At 37.0% G+C, this 19478-nt stretch overlaps 1 protein-coding gene across 2 annotated transcripts; it reads left to right on the top strand.

Moving 5' to 3' along the window:
- The first annotated feature begins 3787 nt into the window (after nucleotides 1-3787).
- On the top strand, nucleotides 3788-19108 carry LOC121430806 (elongator complex protein 3). 2 transcript variants are annotated; one of them, XM_041628216.1, is made up of 15 exons: nucleotides 3788-3879; nucleotides 5949-6048; nucleotides 6866-6956; nucleotides 7540-7587; nucleotides 7897-8031; nucleotides 9289-9512; nucleotides 10024-10104; nucleotides 10566-10646; nucleotides 11997-12123; nucleotides 12818-13011; nucleotides 14159-14315; nucleotides 15380-15552; nucleotides 16695-16749; nucleotides 18817-18931; nucleotides 19018-19108. In XM_041628216.1, exons 1-15 carry the CDS (start codon nucleotides 3858-3860, stop codon nucleotides 19059-19061), a joined length of 1647 nt encoding a protein of 548 aa, XP_041484150.1. In that variant the 5' UTR covers nucleotides 3788-3857; the 3' UTR covers nucleotides 19062-19108. The 2 variants fall into 2 exon arrangements, with proteins under 2 accessions (XP_041484150.1, XP_041484149.1); XM_041628215.1 differs by having other exon boundaries at nucleotides 18817-19107.
- The last annotated feature ends 370 nt before the right edge of the window (nucleotides 19109-19478 follow it).

Here is a 19478-nt window from a genome sequence, read left to right as displayed (position 1 = left end):
GTAGGCGTAAATATTCATATCTGAATGACACGCGCCTCAAAACCCAAGCGAACAACAACAACAACAACACTGAAGGCCCTCTCGATTTGTATGTGCTAGTCTTTGCGTGGAGGCACACTTGTTGATCAAAGTTTCAATCAGGGTCTTTGCCTGCAGACTAGTTGCCCTCTATGATATGCTTGCCAAAACAGCGACACCCCCCTCATCTCTATGAATCAATGAATGAAAATAACAATCAGTATAACATAACTAATTAACTTCCATTGAAGGATAAAATCAATGTATGATTGAAAGGGTTTTAGTTTCAGACGGATGTAGGCCTATGATAGATATAAATGTGACGCCTGTTAAACATGTTATTTGCCCCCCCCCCCCCTTCGACTAATTTCAAGGCCAGCAAGCACAGTATTCACTTCCGTTCTTATATAATTTCCCTCACCCCCCCCCCCCCACCTTCATTGTCCCCTTTCTCTCTCAGTTAATAAAGATTATGGCCAGCCCTTCATTACAATGTAGATTAATCATATACCTGATGTCAAGTCTGTGTCTCTTGCAACGCATCACGCAGATTATAATAGCGAAGAATAAAGCGATCACCATACCAAGATCTAGTAATAAATTTGTTTGAATCCACTGATTACCCGCAGGGTCCGCTGAAAGCAAATATTTATTAGAAAGCATTTACAATTATGATTCCATAACATTTAACAACAACAACAACAAATGGATTTTGAATAGTGCTTTTTGTCAAAGGATGAACTATCGCAGGATTTAGCTCGAGCTACACATCAGCAGTGCATTTAACATTAATTCATTAATTGTTTCAAATCTATTTTATTTAATCAATCTTACCGTGTACTGGATGAAGAAGTTCACCACAATTCTAATATTCTTTTACTTTTAGAAGAGTTCAATTAAATTCAAACTTACCTATCAAAATACAATTATTGTGGGAATTAAATAATTAGACAATTAGTCGATTTTATTTTCTGAAAGGCTGCTGAAAATCATGCGCTGCATATCGAAACCTAAATTCCCTTCCAGTCCATTTAAAGCTCATTACTGTCCAAAAATAACGAATGAGCGTGGTGAGTGAGTGCAGCAAAACAATAGTTATGGTACTTAATTATCGTTGGAGTCATTAGAAAATAATGAATACTTCTTAAAGTTTCCAATATATAAATAATTGACATAATTTATTATGATTGCAAGCAAGCAATACCCACAATACAGAGGTTAAGCATCAAATTGGTGCCCCAAATGTTGAATTTGGTGCCCCTAATTCCTAGATCGAACATCAAATTGGCGCCCCAAAATTTAAATTTGGCATCTCCCTTCCTAGTTCGAACTTTGGCACCCGGGCCTCGAAAGTCCCCCAGAATACGCACATGTCTATTGACACCGGTCCATCCAGTGTACTGCCTATAAAATGATATTTAAACAATCACTAATATGAATAGAAAGTGACAAGATTCTTTCTTGAAATATAATCTATTTTAAAATGATGGTGATTTTTATGAAAAAAAAGGGTTTTAACCCAAAAGTAATGATATTTCGTCCCCGAAAAAAATTAATGAAAAAAAAGTTCTTCACTTTTAAGGGGGGGGGGGCACATTTCTTTTTATATAAACGATTTGTTTGATATTACAAATTCAAACTGTGCTTTTCTGGCAGGGGGGGGGGCACGGCCGGCTTTGCCCCCTCCCCGGATCCGCAAGTGATATATACCTTATAACACACAATTCGTCTACTCATACTCTTGATGTTTGGTAGGCCTATTTCATATCATGAAAAACCACATTATTGAATACTCACTCATAACGTAGGTACTATTAGCCCCTCATTTGGTTATAGCGGGCCACGTTGATTGAATAATGAAAAGAAGTCCTCCTGGTTTACTTCTTGATTTTGAAATCCTATTGTATACGATTGATGAAAATTCTTTCGAACTTCTCTCACAAAAGTGTTGCTCGGTGTATATGCACTCAAGAAAATACGATGATCATAAGCAATTCAATAACAGTTTAAATCTGTACTCATGTCGTTCGGTTTTGATTTTATGATGAATATCTGAGATCATAATCAATATCATGAGATACATGTTTAAAGAATTAATGTTGACAATATCATTATTTATGAGGTAATTAGAGTTTCAGTCTTGCATTTACAATGACTGACTCTGATAAACCAATACTATCATGAGTCATGACTATACATTTGTAAACGATATAATACCGCGGAAAAGGTCATGATAATACATGTCGCGGCGAAATGATGCTTTATTTTCATTTGGCCTGCATCAGCATTAAATCATATTAAAAAATATACATATATGAGTAGTATGTAAAGGCCATGCAAGGCAGTTGTGGTGATTGGGGTGGGGGCATATCCCGGGTGCATATACAGCCTTAGATAGGCCTTTTATAGTGCTCCAATTAGAAATTGTCAATTCCGTAATGAGCTCATTGGAAAAAAGGTTGTCCCCCCAACCCGGGCTGAGACAAAATAAAATCTTTAGGAATAGGCGCCTAAGTAGAAGTACAATTTTTATATATGTATAGTCACGTATTGTATTACCGGACACTATCATATTTCCGGACGCGCATATTACTGCGTACGAAATCAATTTCGTACCGTAAGACTTCCGCAGTTCGATTTCACAGATCAATTCAAAGAACAAGTTTGCAAAAACAAGGCGAAAAAATCCAACTTTTACCTTATTTTTCTCTAAAATGACAGAAAATGCTTAAAATATCATATAACATAGTTTTGCATTAACAATTGATCCCAATTGATCTATTTTCTGATGGCAATACGGACCTAATTTCGGGCCTGATTCGCCGAATTTCAATCTCGTCCGCTCCATCGATCAGATCGTCGACGGCTAGTTCTCAAGGTATGTACCCCGGCCGTCCGTGCGCGAGGTAGATAGAGAGCCGTCAACGATCGTCTGCGCATCGATAGAACTTGACTGAGGGTCACGATATGAACGAGCATTAATACTGGAAAGTGCCATATCGAACACAACACCAATTTATTATTGCAAAGATCTGCTCAAAATCGATATAAGAAAGCAAACAAAAACTTAGAATTTACTCATGAGATGATATATCATGAAAAAAATCACACCAACTCTTTCTTACATCATTATAATCAAGAATATTTTTACCCGTCCGTCGCGCGTCCGGAATTATGATGTAATATGCCACGCACGAAAATAATTGTTTTTCGCGGAGGGGTATGCGGCAAGTGCGGTGCAAAGAAAACGGTTGGAAAATATGAAATAATTTCATCATATTCATAATTTTCAGAATATTTGGAATAGCAAGGTATAATTTTTCTTCATTGTATTTCCTCTAGTTGTCATTTTTAAAGCACTGAAATAAAGGTGTCCGGCAATAGGATACACTGCCATATATATATATAATTGTAGCCGGTGCATCCCCCCCCCCCCCCCCCCGGTAACAAACTGGTGAAACTTGATACTATGAGGTGAGGAAAAAAAAAAATCCCCCTCCCCTTTAAAGGCCAAATACAGGCCTAAATGTGTAAGAAAGTGTGCGTGGGCGATCTCCGGAAAGGGATCATGGGGGGGAGGGGGGGGGGGGTCAAAGGGGGGAAGGGCTGTCTCTAGCTCTTTTTCTGCTTCGAGGTTTATTTTTGGAGGAGGCCATATCGGATATATAATACTAGTATACGAAAATGAATGTAGTTAAGTTCGTACTTATCGTACATATTATATTCTTAGCGATTGCGACATCACGCTCTCAACTCCCCTCAAGGACTTTTTCTGCTTCACCTTTCTGGTGTTGGTACATGAGCAACGGTTAAAAGTTGCTTACTTGCTTTCTTTCATTATGGGGAAGAACAAGAAGAAATGTGAGTCTATGAATGATTTGGCATTTTGAATTATAATGTCATATTCATCGTGTAATTAAATCTCGGATTCTTTAATTTATTTAGCCAGGCCAAGTCAGGTGTATCCACGCAGTTGCAGTTTACCTCGGTCCCACTCGTGTATATTTGTGTGTGTGTCTTACTCTTACGTGGTGTTGCAAGAAACTTGCGATCAATTGCAAATGCAAGTCTTTTTTGTCTGTAAATCAATCATATGTCTTGTAGTTAATTCAAAATTAGTGATTGATAGCTAATCTCTTCCTTGAAACAAGAAGTTTAAACTGATTTGCTACTTTTGATCTATCATCTATCATATCACAAAAACAATGCACGAAATTCATTGCAACACTAAAAATATTTGCAATTGATCGCAAATATTTTCTTGTAAGTGCAACACCCTTTAGACAGCTGGCAGCCGTCTGTTTCGAGGAGTTTTTAAAACATTTTTATATTTTCTCCTTGTACACAGATGGCTCGCTATAACCACTCATTCAATGAACAAGGTTATAATATAACCTTGTTCTCAGTTATATCTCCATGTGTGGCAAAATAAGGCCAAGGGTGGCAATGTTTGGCTTATTTTTCTTTGGGGCAAATGCTTGATTTTTTTACACTGACAGTTTTCATTACACCTATTATTCATACTACTTGGCTCTTATTTCAATTTGATTCTTTAAATCCTTTTTTCTTAATTAAAAATAGAGATCAAAGAATGAAAATTTTCTTGCCATATTGCTTTCCACCAGTAGAGGGCGTACAGAAAAATATGCCCAAAATTCAAGTTTTTGAGCGCTCTGGTGAATACAAATATTATTCCCAAGTTACTAATGAAAAATAAATTGCAACTGTATGAAAAATAGAAATTTTGGTCACAAAAGTGATATTTTAATGATTTTTTGAAGTGTCTGCTCTGTACAACATTGGCGTCCTACCTGTAGATTCACCACAGGCAGGGTGGTAGCAGTGAACAAGTGGCTATAACCATGCAGCCACCACCGACCAAGGTTACATGGTAAACAATGCGAAATCGCCCCGAAAGGCCGGGCTCATCGATTATTTATTGTCTTTATTTCATAATTAAAAATATATAGAAAGAACTGGACCAAAATATTTCGTTTTGGCCTGAGTGCACTCACATTCAGCGAGGTTACCTCGGACGAAGCACTGTCTGACTTGTGCTACGAACGATGTCGTCGAGATCAAAGCTGAAATACAGCTATTCCCAGTCGCAGTATTCAGAAAAAAGGATTGATATATTGACCTTGAAATGTGATTGAGGGACTTGCTACGACATTTGTGAACAATATCTGATGGAGAAATTTACTTGAAGTTGGCTGGTGCAAAATTGCATTAGCGCTGATCTTAGTTTGTACTTAATTTTGTATCTTGACTTTGTCTAAGTACCTTTGTTTAAAAGTATTTTTAATCTAGTCAAATAAAAAAAGACAAAAGAGAACCTTGTGAAGTGTGAATGATAACTCTTTGTTTTGCCATTTCTGTTCACAAAACACACTAATGCGATGGCAGATATCATCATGATCATAAACATTTCTACCCTTCAGAATGTTATGATAATTTGACTATCAAAATTTAACTGCAAAGTGCAGTGTTAGTCAGAGGCCAGACCTAAATAGATTTCAGAAAATAGTGGGGAGAATTCACCAATGGTGATGTTGATACCAGAATTTTGTAGAATGTAAGTGTTAAACTAATGGAACAGTTTTGAAATGTCACGCCATCAATTTGTGCCATAGCATCACAATGTGAGACATGTAGTTTATGTTTCAGTTGTCTTCCATTATAATTAATTAAGCAGAGCTTTCTCCCTTTTCTTTTCTTTTTTTCTCCACCTGCTTTTTTTATGCTTTGTACTGGTAGATCTTCTAGACCTATTTGTCATTATCACCGGTTCATGACATCTTTTGTCAATATATATACATTATATTTTTTATTTTGGTTTTGGGTGGCCGTCAAGAAAAGGAACTCTAAATTATCTCCTGTTTATAGTCATGAAATCAACTTAAAATTTCCCACTGTTTTTTTTTCTTCAGCAAACCTGTCCCATGCAGAGATGATGATGATGACTGTGTCTGATATCATCAGTCAGCTTGTCACTGCTCATGAAGAAAACAAAGATGTTAATCTCAATAGGTGAGTTTCTATCTTCGCTCCAGTAATCAAATCAATAGGTGAGTTTCTATCTTCCCTTCAGTAATCAAGTCAATAGGTGAGTTTCTATCTTGCCTTCAGTAATCAAGTCAATAGGTGAGTTTCTATCTTCCCTTCAGTAATCAAGTCAATAGGTGAGTTTCTATCTTCCCTTCAGTAATCAAGTCAATAGGTGAGTTTCTATCTTCCCTTCAGTAATCAAGTCAATAGGTGAGTTTCTATCTTCCCTTCAGTAATCAAGTAATACTACTTGCCAGTGAAGATGATGAATTGAACCACCACTTCTCGGTCCTATTTGAAGTAACAAATTGACAATTTTCTGTAACAAATTTACTACTAGCCAGTCCGGTCGAATCATTTCAGTAGCTTGAAACTAATATTGCAATTTTGTTATTGTTATAGCGGGGGGCGTCGTGGTCTAGTGGTTCTGACTCTCGCCTTTCAAACAGAGGGTCGCGAGTCGGAATCCTAGCGTGTTTCCTTCAGCAAGAAATTTATCCACACTGTGCTGCACTCGACCCAGGTGAGGTAAATGGGTACCGGCAGGAAGTAATTCCTCAAAAAGCCGTGCGCACCAGAATCGGTAGACTAGCTTGGCCGGGGTAATATAGGAGAGCCTTGAGCACCTAGCAAGGTAGATACGTGCACTATACAAATCCTACCCAACAAAAATTTGATCTGATTGAACGGAGTAAAAATAAACAAGCTTAATGCTGAAAGTTCTATTTGGTACAGTACATCAAGAAGCTTAATGCACCTCATTGCTCATGTGATAATGATGTTTTTTTCTCTCCACTAGAATCAAAAGTTTGACTGCCAAAAAGTATGGTCTGACCTCTCAACCCCGTCTTGTCGATATCATCGCAGCTGTCCCCCAAGCTCACAAGAAGGTAGGTTTTTCCCAGTTTCTTTAATTTTCGAAGTCAATAGATGAATTGTGACTAAGCAACCATTTATACGTGTACAGTTATTCATAACTATGAGTCTATTACGTGTCTTTCATTAAAAGTTACAATTTATTGAACATTATATTAATCTTTGAAACAGCCATTGTTTATCAGACTGTTCCGATAATCATGGTTATTCATACTAGAAATTCCAACCTGTGATACATTGCAATACAAGAGCCGTGAAAACATGTTCAGATTATTAGTCCATCTTTCACTATCAAGGGAAAACAAGGAAGCCTTTTAATTTTCTCAGAAATGCAACTTTGAGATCATATAGAACAAGTACCGTACAAGAGAAGATTTTCATCTCTTTTTTAATGATTTTTTCTGAGACAGAAATTTTATTTTTAAGATCAAAAGTTATTGCCAAGATTTCTTTTTTATGTACATAGATCTTGATCTTTTGCTTCAGACACTCAGATTTTTCTGAGTATTTGCTTTATACTATATAGCATTTTATTGTAAAACTTGATGTAGTGGAGTTTACTGAACTATTTCAATTGTTTTTTTTTTTTTTCTGCAGGCTCTTATTCCAAAGTTGAAAGCTAAACCAATAAGGACAGCCAGTGGGGTAAGTACAGATTTGGGGACACCCCCCCCCCCCAGAACAAATGTAAAGAAATAGGAAAAAAAAGGAAAGAAAGCAAGGGAAAAGAAAAGGGTGAAATATGATCTCACAATATATTTTTTGAATGTTATGTCACAGTCTATCACAAATGAGATTTTCATTTTAAAAAGGCCTAAATTTTTGCTCGGCCTTTTAACTTGCTGGCCTTGGCAGGCCCACAACTTTTAGAAATTCTTGTATGAATGCCATGTTGTACCCCTCAAACCTTTTGGTTCATTACACAACTTTCCTTTTGTCTATTCTTGTGAACAGATAGCAGTTGTAGCAGTGATGTGTAAGCCCCATAGATGCCCTCATATTAGCATGACAGGCAATATATGCGTGTACTGCCCGGGTGGACCGGACTCAGATTTTGAGTATTCTACTCAGTCATACACTGGATACGAGGTATGTTCTGACATTATTAAGAAAAGTTTGGTTATTGATGTACTGTAGGGGAGACCAGGGTTAGTTGGAACATGGGGTACGTTGAAACATTGTAATTTTCTTTAAAGCCTGTAAAATAAATTTATGCAATACTGCCCTCAATTAATATTGCTATTAATAATACAACAGTGTTGAATTCTTATTGCAATAAATTAAATGCAGTATTGTATAAATCTATTTTACAGGCTTCAAAGAAAATTACAATGTTTCAACTTACCCCATGTTCCAACTAACCCTGGTCTCCCTAACATCAGTGTTGGCTTAAGAATTATTATTATGGTAACTGCCATGGAAACAATGAATTTGATTGATTGTTTAGCCATGTTACCATGGTAATTACATGTACCATAATTGCAAAAATACTATAAATGAATCAGACTTTACAGTAACTTATTGTGGAAGTAGATGGGGGGTATAGGGGGAGGGTGCCTCAATGGAAGAACAAAAACATTTTCAAATGTTATTGCATGATGCAATGAGCCAGCTACATTACTATGTCAGTGCATAAAATTATATTTTTTATAGGTATACTCCCCCTGTCAAAAAAAATACCATTAAAAAAAGCAAACCATATTGGTCTACAGTTTTCAGTCTTCAAGTGGAATTTGGAGGGCTCAGCCTCTTTGATGTGGGGTAGCTTACAGAGCTAATATCTCCAGTTTGTCAAAAACCATAGTGGTCTAAAGAGTTAATCGTAGAATACCTATCATTACCCTATATTTTTCATATACATTGAATTGATCTTACTCTAAAATGTGATGTGTCCGTTCCCGGATTGTATTCAAGCTTCTAGTTTTTTTGCACACAACTGTTTTTATTAAATTGGCCCATCCTATTTACTCGATTTAGTATCATATTACCAGCCATCTCGAAATCTTAGATCAAGCTCAAAAGCATTATTTGTTGTTCCCTCTGTCTTTACAAAGTCATATGGTGAGCGTGCTTTTACTCATGCCTCTGCTGTCCTCTGGAATGCTTTACCTAATTCAATGAGATATCAAAGTGATTTATGTACATTCAGGAGATCCCTCAAAACATCTTTTCAATGCATAAAATACCAACTTTGAACCAATGATCCAATCTAAATATCTTGATTACTTTATTCTTACCTTTCACTATTTCTTCTTCAAGCGCATAGGGACATGCTATGCTATGTTTGATGCGCTATACAAGAATTGAGCATTATTATTATTATGTGTTTGTTCCTATATATGATAGCCCACTTCAATGCGTGCTATCCGTGCCCGATACAACCCTTACCTTCAAACCAGACACAGAGTGGATCAGCTAAAACAGCTTGGTCACAGCGTTGATAAGGTGGAGTTTATTGTTATGGGCGGGACCTTCATGGCACTGTCCGAGGAGTACAGAGACTACTTCATCCGTAACCTGCATGACGCCCTCTCTGGTCATACAAGCAACAGTGTGGAAGAGGCAGTCAAGTGAGTGTTATTTATTTGACTGTTTTAATGAACTTGGACAAGAAAATCATCATATTTCTTGACCTTCTTCCATGTTTTTACTCATAAATGTACTTTTTCAATTAAATTATGTATTGTGCTAAAATGAATATAATTTAACTATATGAAATTGAATTATGTTGAATTGAATTATTTGAATTTGAATTGAACTAGATTAAGTTGAATTAAAGTGATTTGAGTTTTGGGTTGAATCTAATTGAATTGAAGTGAACTGATTTGAATTCAATTGAAATGGGTGACCTGAATTGGATTGAATTACATTACATTGACCTGAACTGAATTAGATAAAGTTGAATTGATTTGAGTATTGAGATGAAGTGAAGTGAAATGGTCAGAGTTGACATGAATTGAATTGGATTGAATTGAAATAGATTAAGTTGAATTGAATTCATTTGAGTATTGAAGTGAATGAAATGATAAAGAGTTGAATTAAATTGAATAATGAGCTTTCATATTGATATCATCATTCCAGGTTTTCTGAGAGGAGTAAGACAAAGTGTATCGGTATCACCATAGAAACCAGACCAGACTACTGCCTCAAGAGACATCTCAGGTCAGTGAAATGCTTTGTGTGTGTTTGGTACATAGTGAGGATGGTATATAATGAGGGTGAATTTCCTGTAACTGATATCAAATTCTGACAAATTGTTATTAAATTTTGCTTCCAAGTGCTTGTTTACAGTTTACAGCTAGAATCTTTATCTACAAAAATACGAATACTGATATGAATTAACATGATTGAAAATCTGATTTGGCATCAAAGAACAGGTTTCACAATAAGTCAGTCATAGGTGTGTCGATGTTTACAAAATATTCATCATGCAACCTCGAACTTTCATGTATGTGTGATTTTTAGTCACACTTGAATCTTACTAGTAAAACTCTTCAGGTCACTGGACTAGGCTGTGCGTTAAGTTGTGCATAATTTGTGATCAGCTTTACAAAACACTATCCGGACATATTTTATCGGTAAAAATAGCATTAAAAATTTATGAACCTTGTTTCTCTTGACAGTGATATGCTGAAGTATGGCTGCACCAGATTAGAGATTGGTGTACAGAGTGTCTATGAAGATGTAGCCAGAGATACAAATAGGTAAGCAGTAATACTGAGAAATGTCACTGATCTTTATAGGGTACCAGGGAGGCAACTCCTCAACACTTGCCATCCATAAGATGTCAAATCTGACAACTTGTCTGGGTTTTGATTAAAGGACAAGTCCACCCCAACAAAGAGTTGATTTAAATAAAAAGAGAAAAATCACATTAGCATAGCACTGAAAATTTCATCAAAATCGAATGTAAAATAAAAAAGTTATGGCATTTTAAAGTTTCATTTAAATTTACAAAACGGTTATATGTACATCCTGGTCGGTATGCAAATGAGGAGACTGATGACGTCATCCACTCACTATTTATTTTGTATATTATTATATAAAATATTCTAATTTTCTCATTGTCATGTGAAGCAATGATTAATTCCTCTCTGAACATGTGGAATCAGCATTGTTTAATGTTATATGGTTCAGTCAAGTTGGGCCTTATTGTCAAATCTGTAAAAAATGAAATTTTTTTGTAATTCAAACAATAAAAAACAAAAGAAATAGTGAGTGATGAACATCATCGACTTCCTCATCTTCATGTCACTGAGTTATGCATACACTGTTTTGTGAAAAATAAGCAAAACTTTAAAATGCCATAATTTTCTTATTTTACATCCGATTTTGATGAAATTTTCAGCGTTGTGCTAGTTTGATTTCTATTTATTTATTCAAATCAACATTTTCTTGGGTAGACTTGACCTTTAATATTTATAATATGAGAAGATCTTTGTGTTTTGGTTTGTTCCAGGATGAATCAATATTTACATCATTTTCACAACTTACTGTCTAAATCTGCTAAATGGATAAGCTTTAACATTGAGATTAATGGCGATTTTTTAGGGCTCCTTTTTAGTTTTTTTAAAAAAGTTTCCAGGGCTCTTTTGAGCTAGTCTACAAATGTAGACCCATATCTGCAGTGTTATGTACGACAGCTATTCAACGAGTCGCTAAATGAACTGACCAATCAATATCAATGTTACATGCGCATTAGGTTTAAAATACTGGCCAGGGACCAATCAGTGCGAATTCTTCCATATTTGCAATTCATCGCAAACCTTTGTGTTACGGGGCCCTGGTGTCTAAAGATGCTGGTTTTAAGTTCGTTTTTCATATGATGCATTTCAATAGTTTTGTAAATTCTTTTTTGTTCCAGGATTAATTAATATAATGATTTTTTATTGCCCTATTCCAGGGGTCATACTGTTAGGGCTGTTTGTGAATCATTCAAGATGTCTTAGGATGCTGGTTTTACGGTTGTTTCTCACATGATGCATTTCAATTTAAAAAAAAAAAAATTCCAGGATTAATTAATATGTTTTTTATCGCCCTATTTCTTATTCCAGGGGTCATACTGTTCGGGCTGTTTGTGAATCATTCCAGATGTCAAAGGATGCTGGTTTTAAGGTTGTCTCTCACATGATGCCCGACCTTCCTAATGTTGACCTTGAGAGAGATGTAGAACAGTTCATTGTAAGTAAAATCATTTATCTTTGTGAGTACTCACCAATTTGAACCTGTGTACATATTTGAAATGCCAAAAATAAGTTGTAGATTGTAGATTTGGAGAAATCTTAATTTCCAGATCTAATTTTTTTATAAAAATTGACTAAATATTAGGATTTAAACTCAAGTATTATTTCCTCTTGGTTTTGAATCTGAGTGAGCTGTGCTTTAGATTTGAGATTCAGAAGCTTTACCCTCATCGAAAAATAAGAGAAGATTTCCATCTCATCAGACAGGGTCATCATCATCATCACCGTCATCATCACCATCATCATCATCACCATCATCATCACCGTCATCATCATAATCATCGCCATCACCATCATCATTATCACAATCATCATCACCGTCATCATCATCATCACCATCATCATCATCATCATCATCATCATCGTCATCATCATCATCGTCATCACCATTGCCATCACCATCATCATCACAATCATCATCATCATCATGGCTAACCAAAGTGACCTTTTCGTGATTTGGTAAAAAAAGAAAGTTTTCTCGTTTCATTACACCAATCAGAATAGTGGCCTTATCAGTAGTTTCATTTTCAAGCTTTTCTTTTTTAGTTGAGATACCCTACCTGCTACTTACATCACAGTTGTCATCATCACTTTTACACCTTGCTCCATTTTTACTTTCGGCTTGATGACAGGAATTCTTTGAGAATCCAGCCTTCCGTCCCGACGGTCTGAAGCTCTACCCAACCCTGGTCATCAGGGGTACAGGTCTGTATGAACTCTGGAAGACTGGACGATACAAGAGCTACCCTCCCAGCACCCTGGTCGATCTGGTCGCTAGGATCTTGGCCTTGGTGCCGCCTTGGACAAGGGTGTACAGAGTTCAGAGGTCAGTCATATTTATTATTATAGACTTTATGGCCCGTATTCTGAAATCAGGTTTAATTTAGACCTTGGTCTAACTGTGTGCTAAAAATTATGGTAAGCCAAAAGCGTTTCTTATGTTTACTGTGCTCTTTCCTGATTCATCAATGGTGAAGACAATCATCTCTTTATACTTCCTAGACAATTATGAATGATTTGAGAGCCAAATGAGCTGAAATATAATATCTCTACTGTTAGTGATTTATGTAGCGATTGGCTATCCACACTTAAACCACAACTTTAAACCTGAGTTTAAGTTAAATCCGGGACCGACTTCAGAATATGGGCCTATGTATATTTCATAATTTTATAGCGCCCTCCCTCAGATGATATAGGGATATATGGAGTTGTCAGAGATGTGTCAGCTCCAGATCACTAACACATGCAATGCATAAGGTTTATTCTATATTACCGCTTGGGTGAAGTTTCTCAAATTTGATCAAGTATTGCCATGATGTAAATGGGTTTTGGGGCATTGGGGTCTGGCAGTTTTAGCACTAAGTGCCTTCCACTGCTCTGACTCACCTGGGGTCTCACCTCCCTCGGTCGTATAACTTTTATCATGAGGGAAAATCATTTCATGTTTATTTATCGGGTTTAATTGTCATGTTTGATTTTATAAAATTAGTCTTGCACATTGTTATGGAACATGAGTAACCTGGACTTATTGTCTGCGTTGTTCTATTTGTTTTATTATTTGAGCAAAGGTTATATAGAAAGGAAAAAATGACTAGATAATTTGCATTAATGGATTAGTCTCCGGACATTGAAACAATGTGTCGTTGGTTCAAATCCCATCCATGGTGTAATTTCCTTCAGCAAGAAATTGATCTACATTATGCTGCCCTTGACCCAGGTGAGGTAAATGGGTACCAGAAAGGAAGAAATATCTGAATGCTTGAGCACCTGTAGGCACCAAGGCTAAAGCTGCGGTAATAATAATAGTAACATTATTGTAATGCGCAGTTGAGTAGAAACTCATCGAAATTGCACAGTATCGATGTACAAATATTATTATCATAATAGTTGCACTTTGTGTCCTCTTGCAAAGAGCACTGTATTTTGCAAAGAGCACTGTATTAATCAAGCTGTTATTCTTTGGTGTATTTTAGGGATATCCCAATGCCTTTGGTGAGTTCTGGAGTTGAGCATGGTAACCTAAGAGAGTTAGCCCTGGCTAGGATGAGAGATCTTGGTACACAGTGTAGAGATGTAAGGACTAGAGAGGTCGGGATTCAAGAAATACATCACAAGGTCAAACCATATGAGGTGAGAGGTCATGAGTAGGGCTGCAAGAGATGAGATAATGATATATATTGAAATTTTGTGACATTTGAATCTTCAGTGAATAGAGGATATTGGGTTTATGATGTGTTACGGTTTGGATGTGTTTCAGGCAAGATATCTGCCGTGGGTCCCGTAACACAAAGGTTAGCGATTAATCGTACGCTTGATTATTGTGACTGATTATACATACAAGTAGTAGTCAATGTAATCAATCATGAAAAATTGTGTCTCAGAAATTACATTCGTTATCCAATCCAATCCAATTCACCAGTATCTCAGGGTAACAGTTTTGAATATTAATCTCTAGCTGTTATATTATTCCCCATCTCCAATATGTTTGTCTTAGCTATAATATGAATATTAAGGTTCTTTCACATTGTTCCATGCAAGCTTTGCGTCAAGTTGTGGGTGACTAGTTTTGCTACCTGCAGGTTGTCCACATTGACACTATCTCGCAGGCAGTTGCCTGCAGGAGCACACACAAGTTCGATTTGCACGCAGAAAAGTTTTGAACATGCTCAACTTGGTTGCGGGTGAATTGCCCACAACTGACCCTCAAGGCTTGCACGTAATGGTGAGACAGGGCCTGTAATTTCTGTCTCCACATATCTTTGCTGGGTTCTCAGGTCAAATAAGTAGAATTACGTAGAAGAGCCGTGGTGTAGTGGTTCTGACTCTTGCCTTGTAATCAGAGGGTCGTGTGTTCGAATCCCACCGCGGTCTAGCGTCCTTTGGCAAAGCGTTAATCCTCACTTTGCCACTCTCGACCCAGGTCCTAAATGGGTACCCGGTTGGATGCGAAAGATATTGTACGTTTGATTTTGCCAGCGCCATAATGTGGCTGCAAGGAATGCTCCCCAGGGAGTGGAAATTGTGCACTTTTCGTGCTTGATTGAAATGAATCCAATGACCGGGGTAATAATATGCCGTAATGCACTTTGGGCCATTCTGGGAAAAGCGCTTTATAAAAATTGGCTATTATTATTATTATGTAAAAGATGTGTATTTAATACACAAAACACAAAACCTATGATTCTCTTATCCAGGTTGAGTTGATACGTCGTGATTACTACTCCAGTAGCGGATGGGAGACGTTCTTATCTTACGAAGATCCAGAACAAGATATTCTGATTGGTCTGCTCAGGCTGAGAAAGTGCTCTGACCTCACATTCAGACCGGAGCTCAAAGGGGGCGTGTCTATCGTTCGAGAGCTTCATGTGTATCCTTTTCTTACTGTTCGTACCAATCTAGAAATTATAACAATAAGCATCCTCCTTTGCCATGTACACTCTAAAACCCGGCTCACATTATGTGATTTGTTGCGATCTGATTTTCAAAGAAATTGTAATAACATTTGATATGAACATTTCAACCAATAAAATCTTAGCGATTAGAGTTCAGAATAGTGGTAGGACTACTGATATTGAAATTCAGTCTGTATGAGCCTTCCTGTAAGAATAAATGCAAATTCGATCCCAAATCATCATCATCGGCTTCGACTTGAAGCTGATTTAGACATTACTACAAGGCTTGCAGCAAAGCAAAATTATGATTTTATTAATTTGAAGATAGAAGTAGCTGTGAAACAGACTATTAGGCACGGGTCCCATTGGAATAGACACAATAAGGACCGACTATGTGCTCCTGAAATGGTATTGTGTTCAACCCGGTCAGATTGGCCATTTGAGTGTGAACTGATAATTGTTACAAATATCTCCCGTTTGGTTAACCTTATTGACATCTAGTTGAGTATTTATACATGTAAATGCAATTGAAGTCCATCTTAGCTGTGTGAAAAGGTAATTGATTTCATAATATTGGCTTGCCTTGAGGGGAACATCAAATATATTACCCGCAATAGAAAGCTATCTTTAGATGAGGGCTATATGATTCTATTGAGGGCAATAGATTTCATGTTCCCCGGAAGAAAAGTCAGTCAATATTATTATAATCATCCAAATCAGACATCTAGAGCAAAAATCATGAAAGTCTAGATATTTTATAGTTTCAGAATGGGACTTTCCTGAGCAGTCAATAAATCGGGTCCATGGAAAAACAATTTGAAACTTATTGACCGACCTTTTGATCACATTCATAAGCAGACAATAATGTATTAAAGTTTCCCTGCTCAGATGTCCGATACGGTTAATAATATGAATTATACAAAAATATCATCTAACATTACATTCTTGTATAAGTACATTGGTTGCTGAATCTTTTGTTATCCTTTGAGTCTTGGTGAAAATTTGAATTTTTATTTTTTGAGTATCTAGCACCCTCTCTCAGTAATGTTTTGTATATTGATGATTAAATCCCCATCATTACCATTCTGATAATGTTCCTTGACCTCTTCCATCTCAGATATGGAAGTGTTGTTCCTGTTAACTCAAGAGATCCAAGGAAGTTCCAGCATCAGGTTTGATCCTCTCTTTCTTTTATGTTTGAGGGATGAAAATGGGGCTTTATTTATACATATATTTTTTTTTGGGGGGGGCTTCAGAGAATTTTGTACAACTTATCCTTAATGGATATTTTTGGGGAAAAAACCAACAATTGAAAATGAAGAATTTAATAGAAGATAAAAATCCATTTTGAAATAAAGAATGTGGTGCTTCACATCGGCCGTGATCTGGCAAAACTACGTATCTCCTTTTTTGCCATTCCGAGATATTCAAGCTTGAATATTTTACATTGCTTCTTTTGCTTTTCTTGGAAAAGTGGAAAATGGTATATGGATTTTTTTTTGTTTTCCTTTGATCTGCGGAACTTATATAAGCTATTGGCACCAAAAACTAGTTGATTTACTCATTTAATCTTCTAATTTTCCACTTTTTTTAAAACATACGCACTTTTGCCTGATAAAATCGATGACACACTCCGAGCTTTTTATCAGGCAAAACTACGTATGTTCTAACTTATCAGGCAAAACTATGTATGTCACAAGGTACGCGGCCGCGTTGGAAATGTTTATCAGGCAAAACTACGTATGTCACAAGGTACGCGGCCGCGTGGCAAATGTTTATCAGGCAAAACTACGTATGTCACAAGGTACGCGGCCGCGTGGCAAATGTTTATCAGGCAAAACTACGTATGTCACAAGGTACGCGGCCGCGTGGCAAATGTTTATCAGGCAAAACTACGTATGTCACAAGGTACGCGGCCGCGTGGCAAATGTTTATCAGGCAAAACTACGTATGTCCTACGCATGGCAAAGTTTTATCAGGCAAAACTACGTATCTCTTAAACATTGCGAAATTATCAGGCAAAACTATCCGGTGTCTTTGCCGCGCATTTTTACACATACGCAAAGCACATACGTTACACACATTGAAGCATGCACACACAATCGGCAAACGCATGTGCAGCCGCGGCGGCAGACCATCATGCAGACAGTTAGCTGCGCGTTCGCTCTGCGGTATAATGTACGAGGGCGACCGGTCTAATGCAGAATTTGGGAGATACGTAGTTTTGCAAGATAAATCACCTTCTTTTGCGGTTATTGTTCTGGCAAAACTACGTAAGTAGACTTACATAGTTTTGCCTTTTAATTCTCGTCAAAGCTTGAAAAACTACTTTTGTAAGTCGACTTACGTAGTTCTGCCTTTTAAATTTAGTGATTTTTTAGAGAATTTTACAAAAACTGGGTTTCGAATCTCCCAAAATAATTGGAGTTAGAATTTGAAATTTTGACAGATGAAAGAGCGTATTCAATATTATAAGAAACACTAAAAAACTGAAAAACGCCAAAAAATGACTTACTTAGTTTTGCCAGATCACGACCGACATGATGTAGTTCTCAAGTACTTGGCGTATCATGATGTGATCTAGGGTAATTCAGTGATGAATATGATTGTTGCTGTTGTTTTGACAATAGAATAATCACTTTAGTTATCATTAGTAGATTATTAAAACTAAATCAAATTATTCATAGTATATTAAAATCTGTCATAAAATTCTGCATCATTATCCCCATCACCACTATCGTCACCTCCGTTGCTAATATCAGCATAATGGCTATCATTTCTCCATGATTTTTTCAGTCATTGTTGTCGTCATCATCACCATCATCTTAATCATAATCTTTGACTTCATCATTGCCATCATCATCACAACCATCATCATCACCATCATCACATCATCACCACCATCATCACATCACCATCATCACATCACCATCATCACATCATCATCACCATCATCACATCATCATCATCATCACCATCATCTCATCATCATCATCACCATCATCACCATCATCACATCTTCATCATCATCATCACATCATCACCATCATTACATCATCATCTTTATCATCATCATTATCATCATCACAATCATCACATCACCATCATCACATCATCATCATCACCATCATCAATCATCACCATCATCATAATCATCACCATCATCGCATCATCATCATTAACATCATCATCACCAACAAGGCTGTTTATTAATTGTAATAAACCTTGGTTCCTTACAGGGCTTTGGAATGCTTCTAATGGAGGAGGCCGAGCGGATTGCCAGGGAGGAGCATGGATCAGGGAAGATCTCTGTCATATCAGGAGTAGGGACCAGGAACTATTACCGCAAGCTGGGCTATGAGCTTGATGGTCCGTACATGTCAAAGACTTTGGATTGATCCGTCTTATCTAAGATTGAAGGAACTATTACCGCAAGCTAGGCTATGAGCTTGATGGTCCATACATGTCAAAGTCTTTGGATTGATCTGTCTTATCTAAGATTGAAGGGACTATTACATTGTACTGCAAGCTTGGCTATGAGCTTGATGGTCCATGCATGTCAAAGACTTTGGACTGATCCGTCTTATCTAAGATTGAAGGAACTATTACCGCAAGCTAGGCTCTGGACGTATTGCATGTCAAAGTCTTTGGAAAGATCTGTCTTATCCAAGATGAAAGAAACCCTTACTGCAAGCTACGAGTTGGATGGCCCCTCCTGGTCTAATTCTATGGAATGATCCATCTTATCTATTGAAGGAACTATAACTGCAAGTTGGGGGATAAGCCGGATGGTCCATATTTCTGTGAAATGATCAGCCTTGTCAAAGATAAGAAAGAACTAGCACGACAAGCTCCGCTTTGAGTTTTTTCCCCACAGGTCTAAGTCTGTGGAATGATCCGT

The sequence above is a fragment of the Lytechinus variegatus genome, chromosome 17, assembly GCF_018143015.1.
Source record: "Lytechinus variegatus isolate NC3 chromosome 17, Lvar_3.0, whole genome shotgun sequence".
Lineage (NCBI taxonomy): Eukaryota > Metazoa > Echinodermata > Echinoidea > Temnopleuroida > Toxopneustidae > Lytechinus > Lytechinus variegatus.
This window is presented reverse-complemented; position numbering and strand designations above follow the sequence as displayed.

Excerpts from the sequence above, each read along its gene's own strand:
- LOC121430806 (XM_041628216.1), top strand. The coding sequence starts at position 3,858 with ATGGGGAAGAACAAGAAGAAAT. Across the intron at positions 6,049-6,865 it reads AAAGATGTTAATCTCAATAG|AATCAAAAGTTTGACTGCCA; the intron begins GTGAGTTTCTAT and ends TCTCTCCACTAG. Across the intron at positions 12,124-12,817 it reads GAGATGTAGAACAGTTCATT|GAATTCTTTGAGAATCCAGC; the intron begins GTAAGTAAAATC and ends GCTTGATGACAG.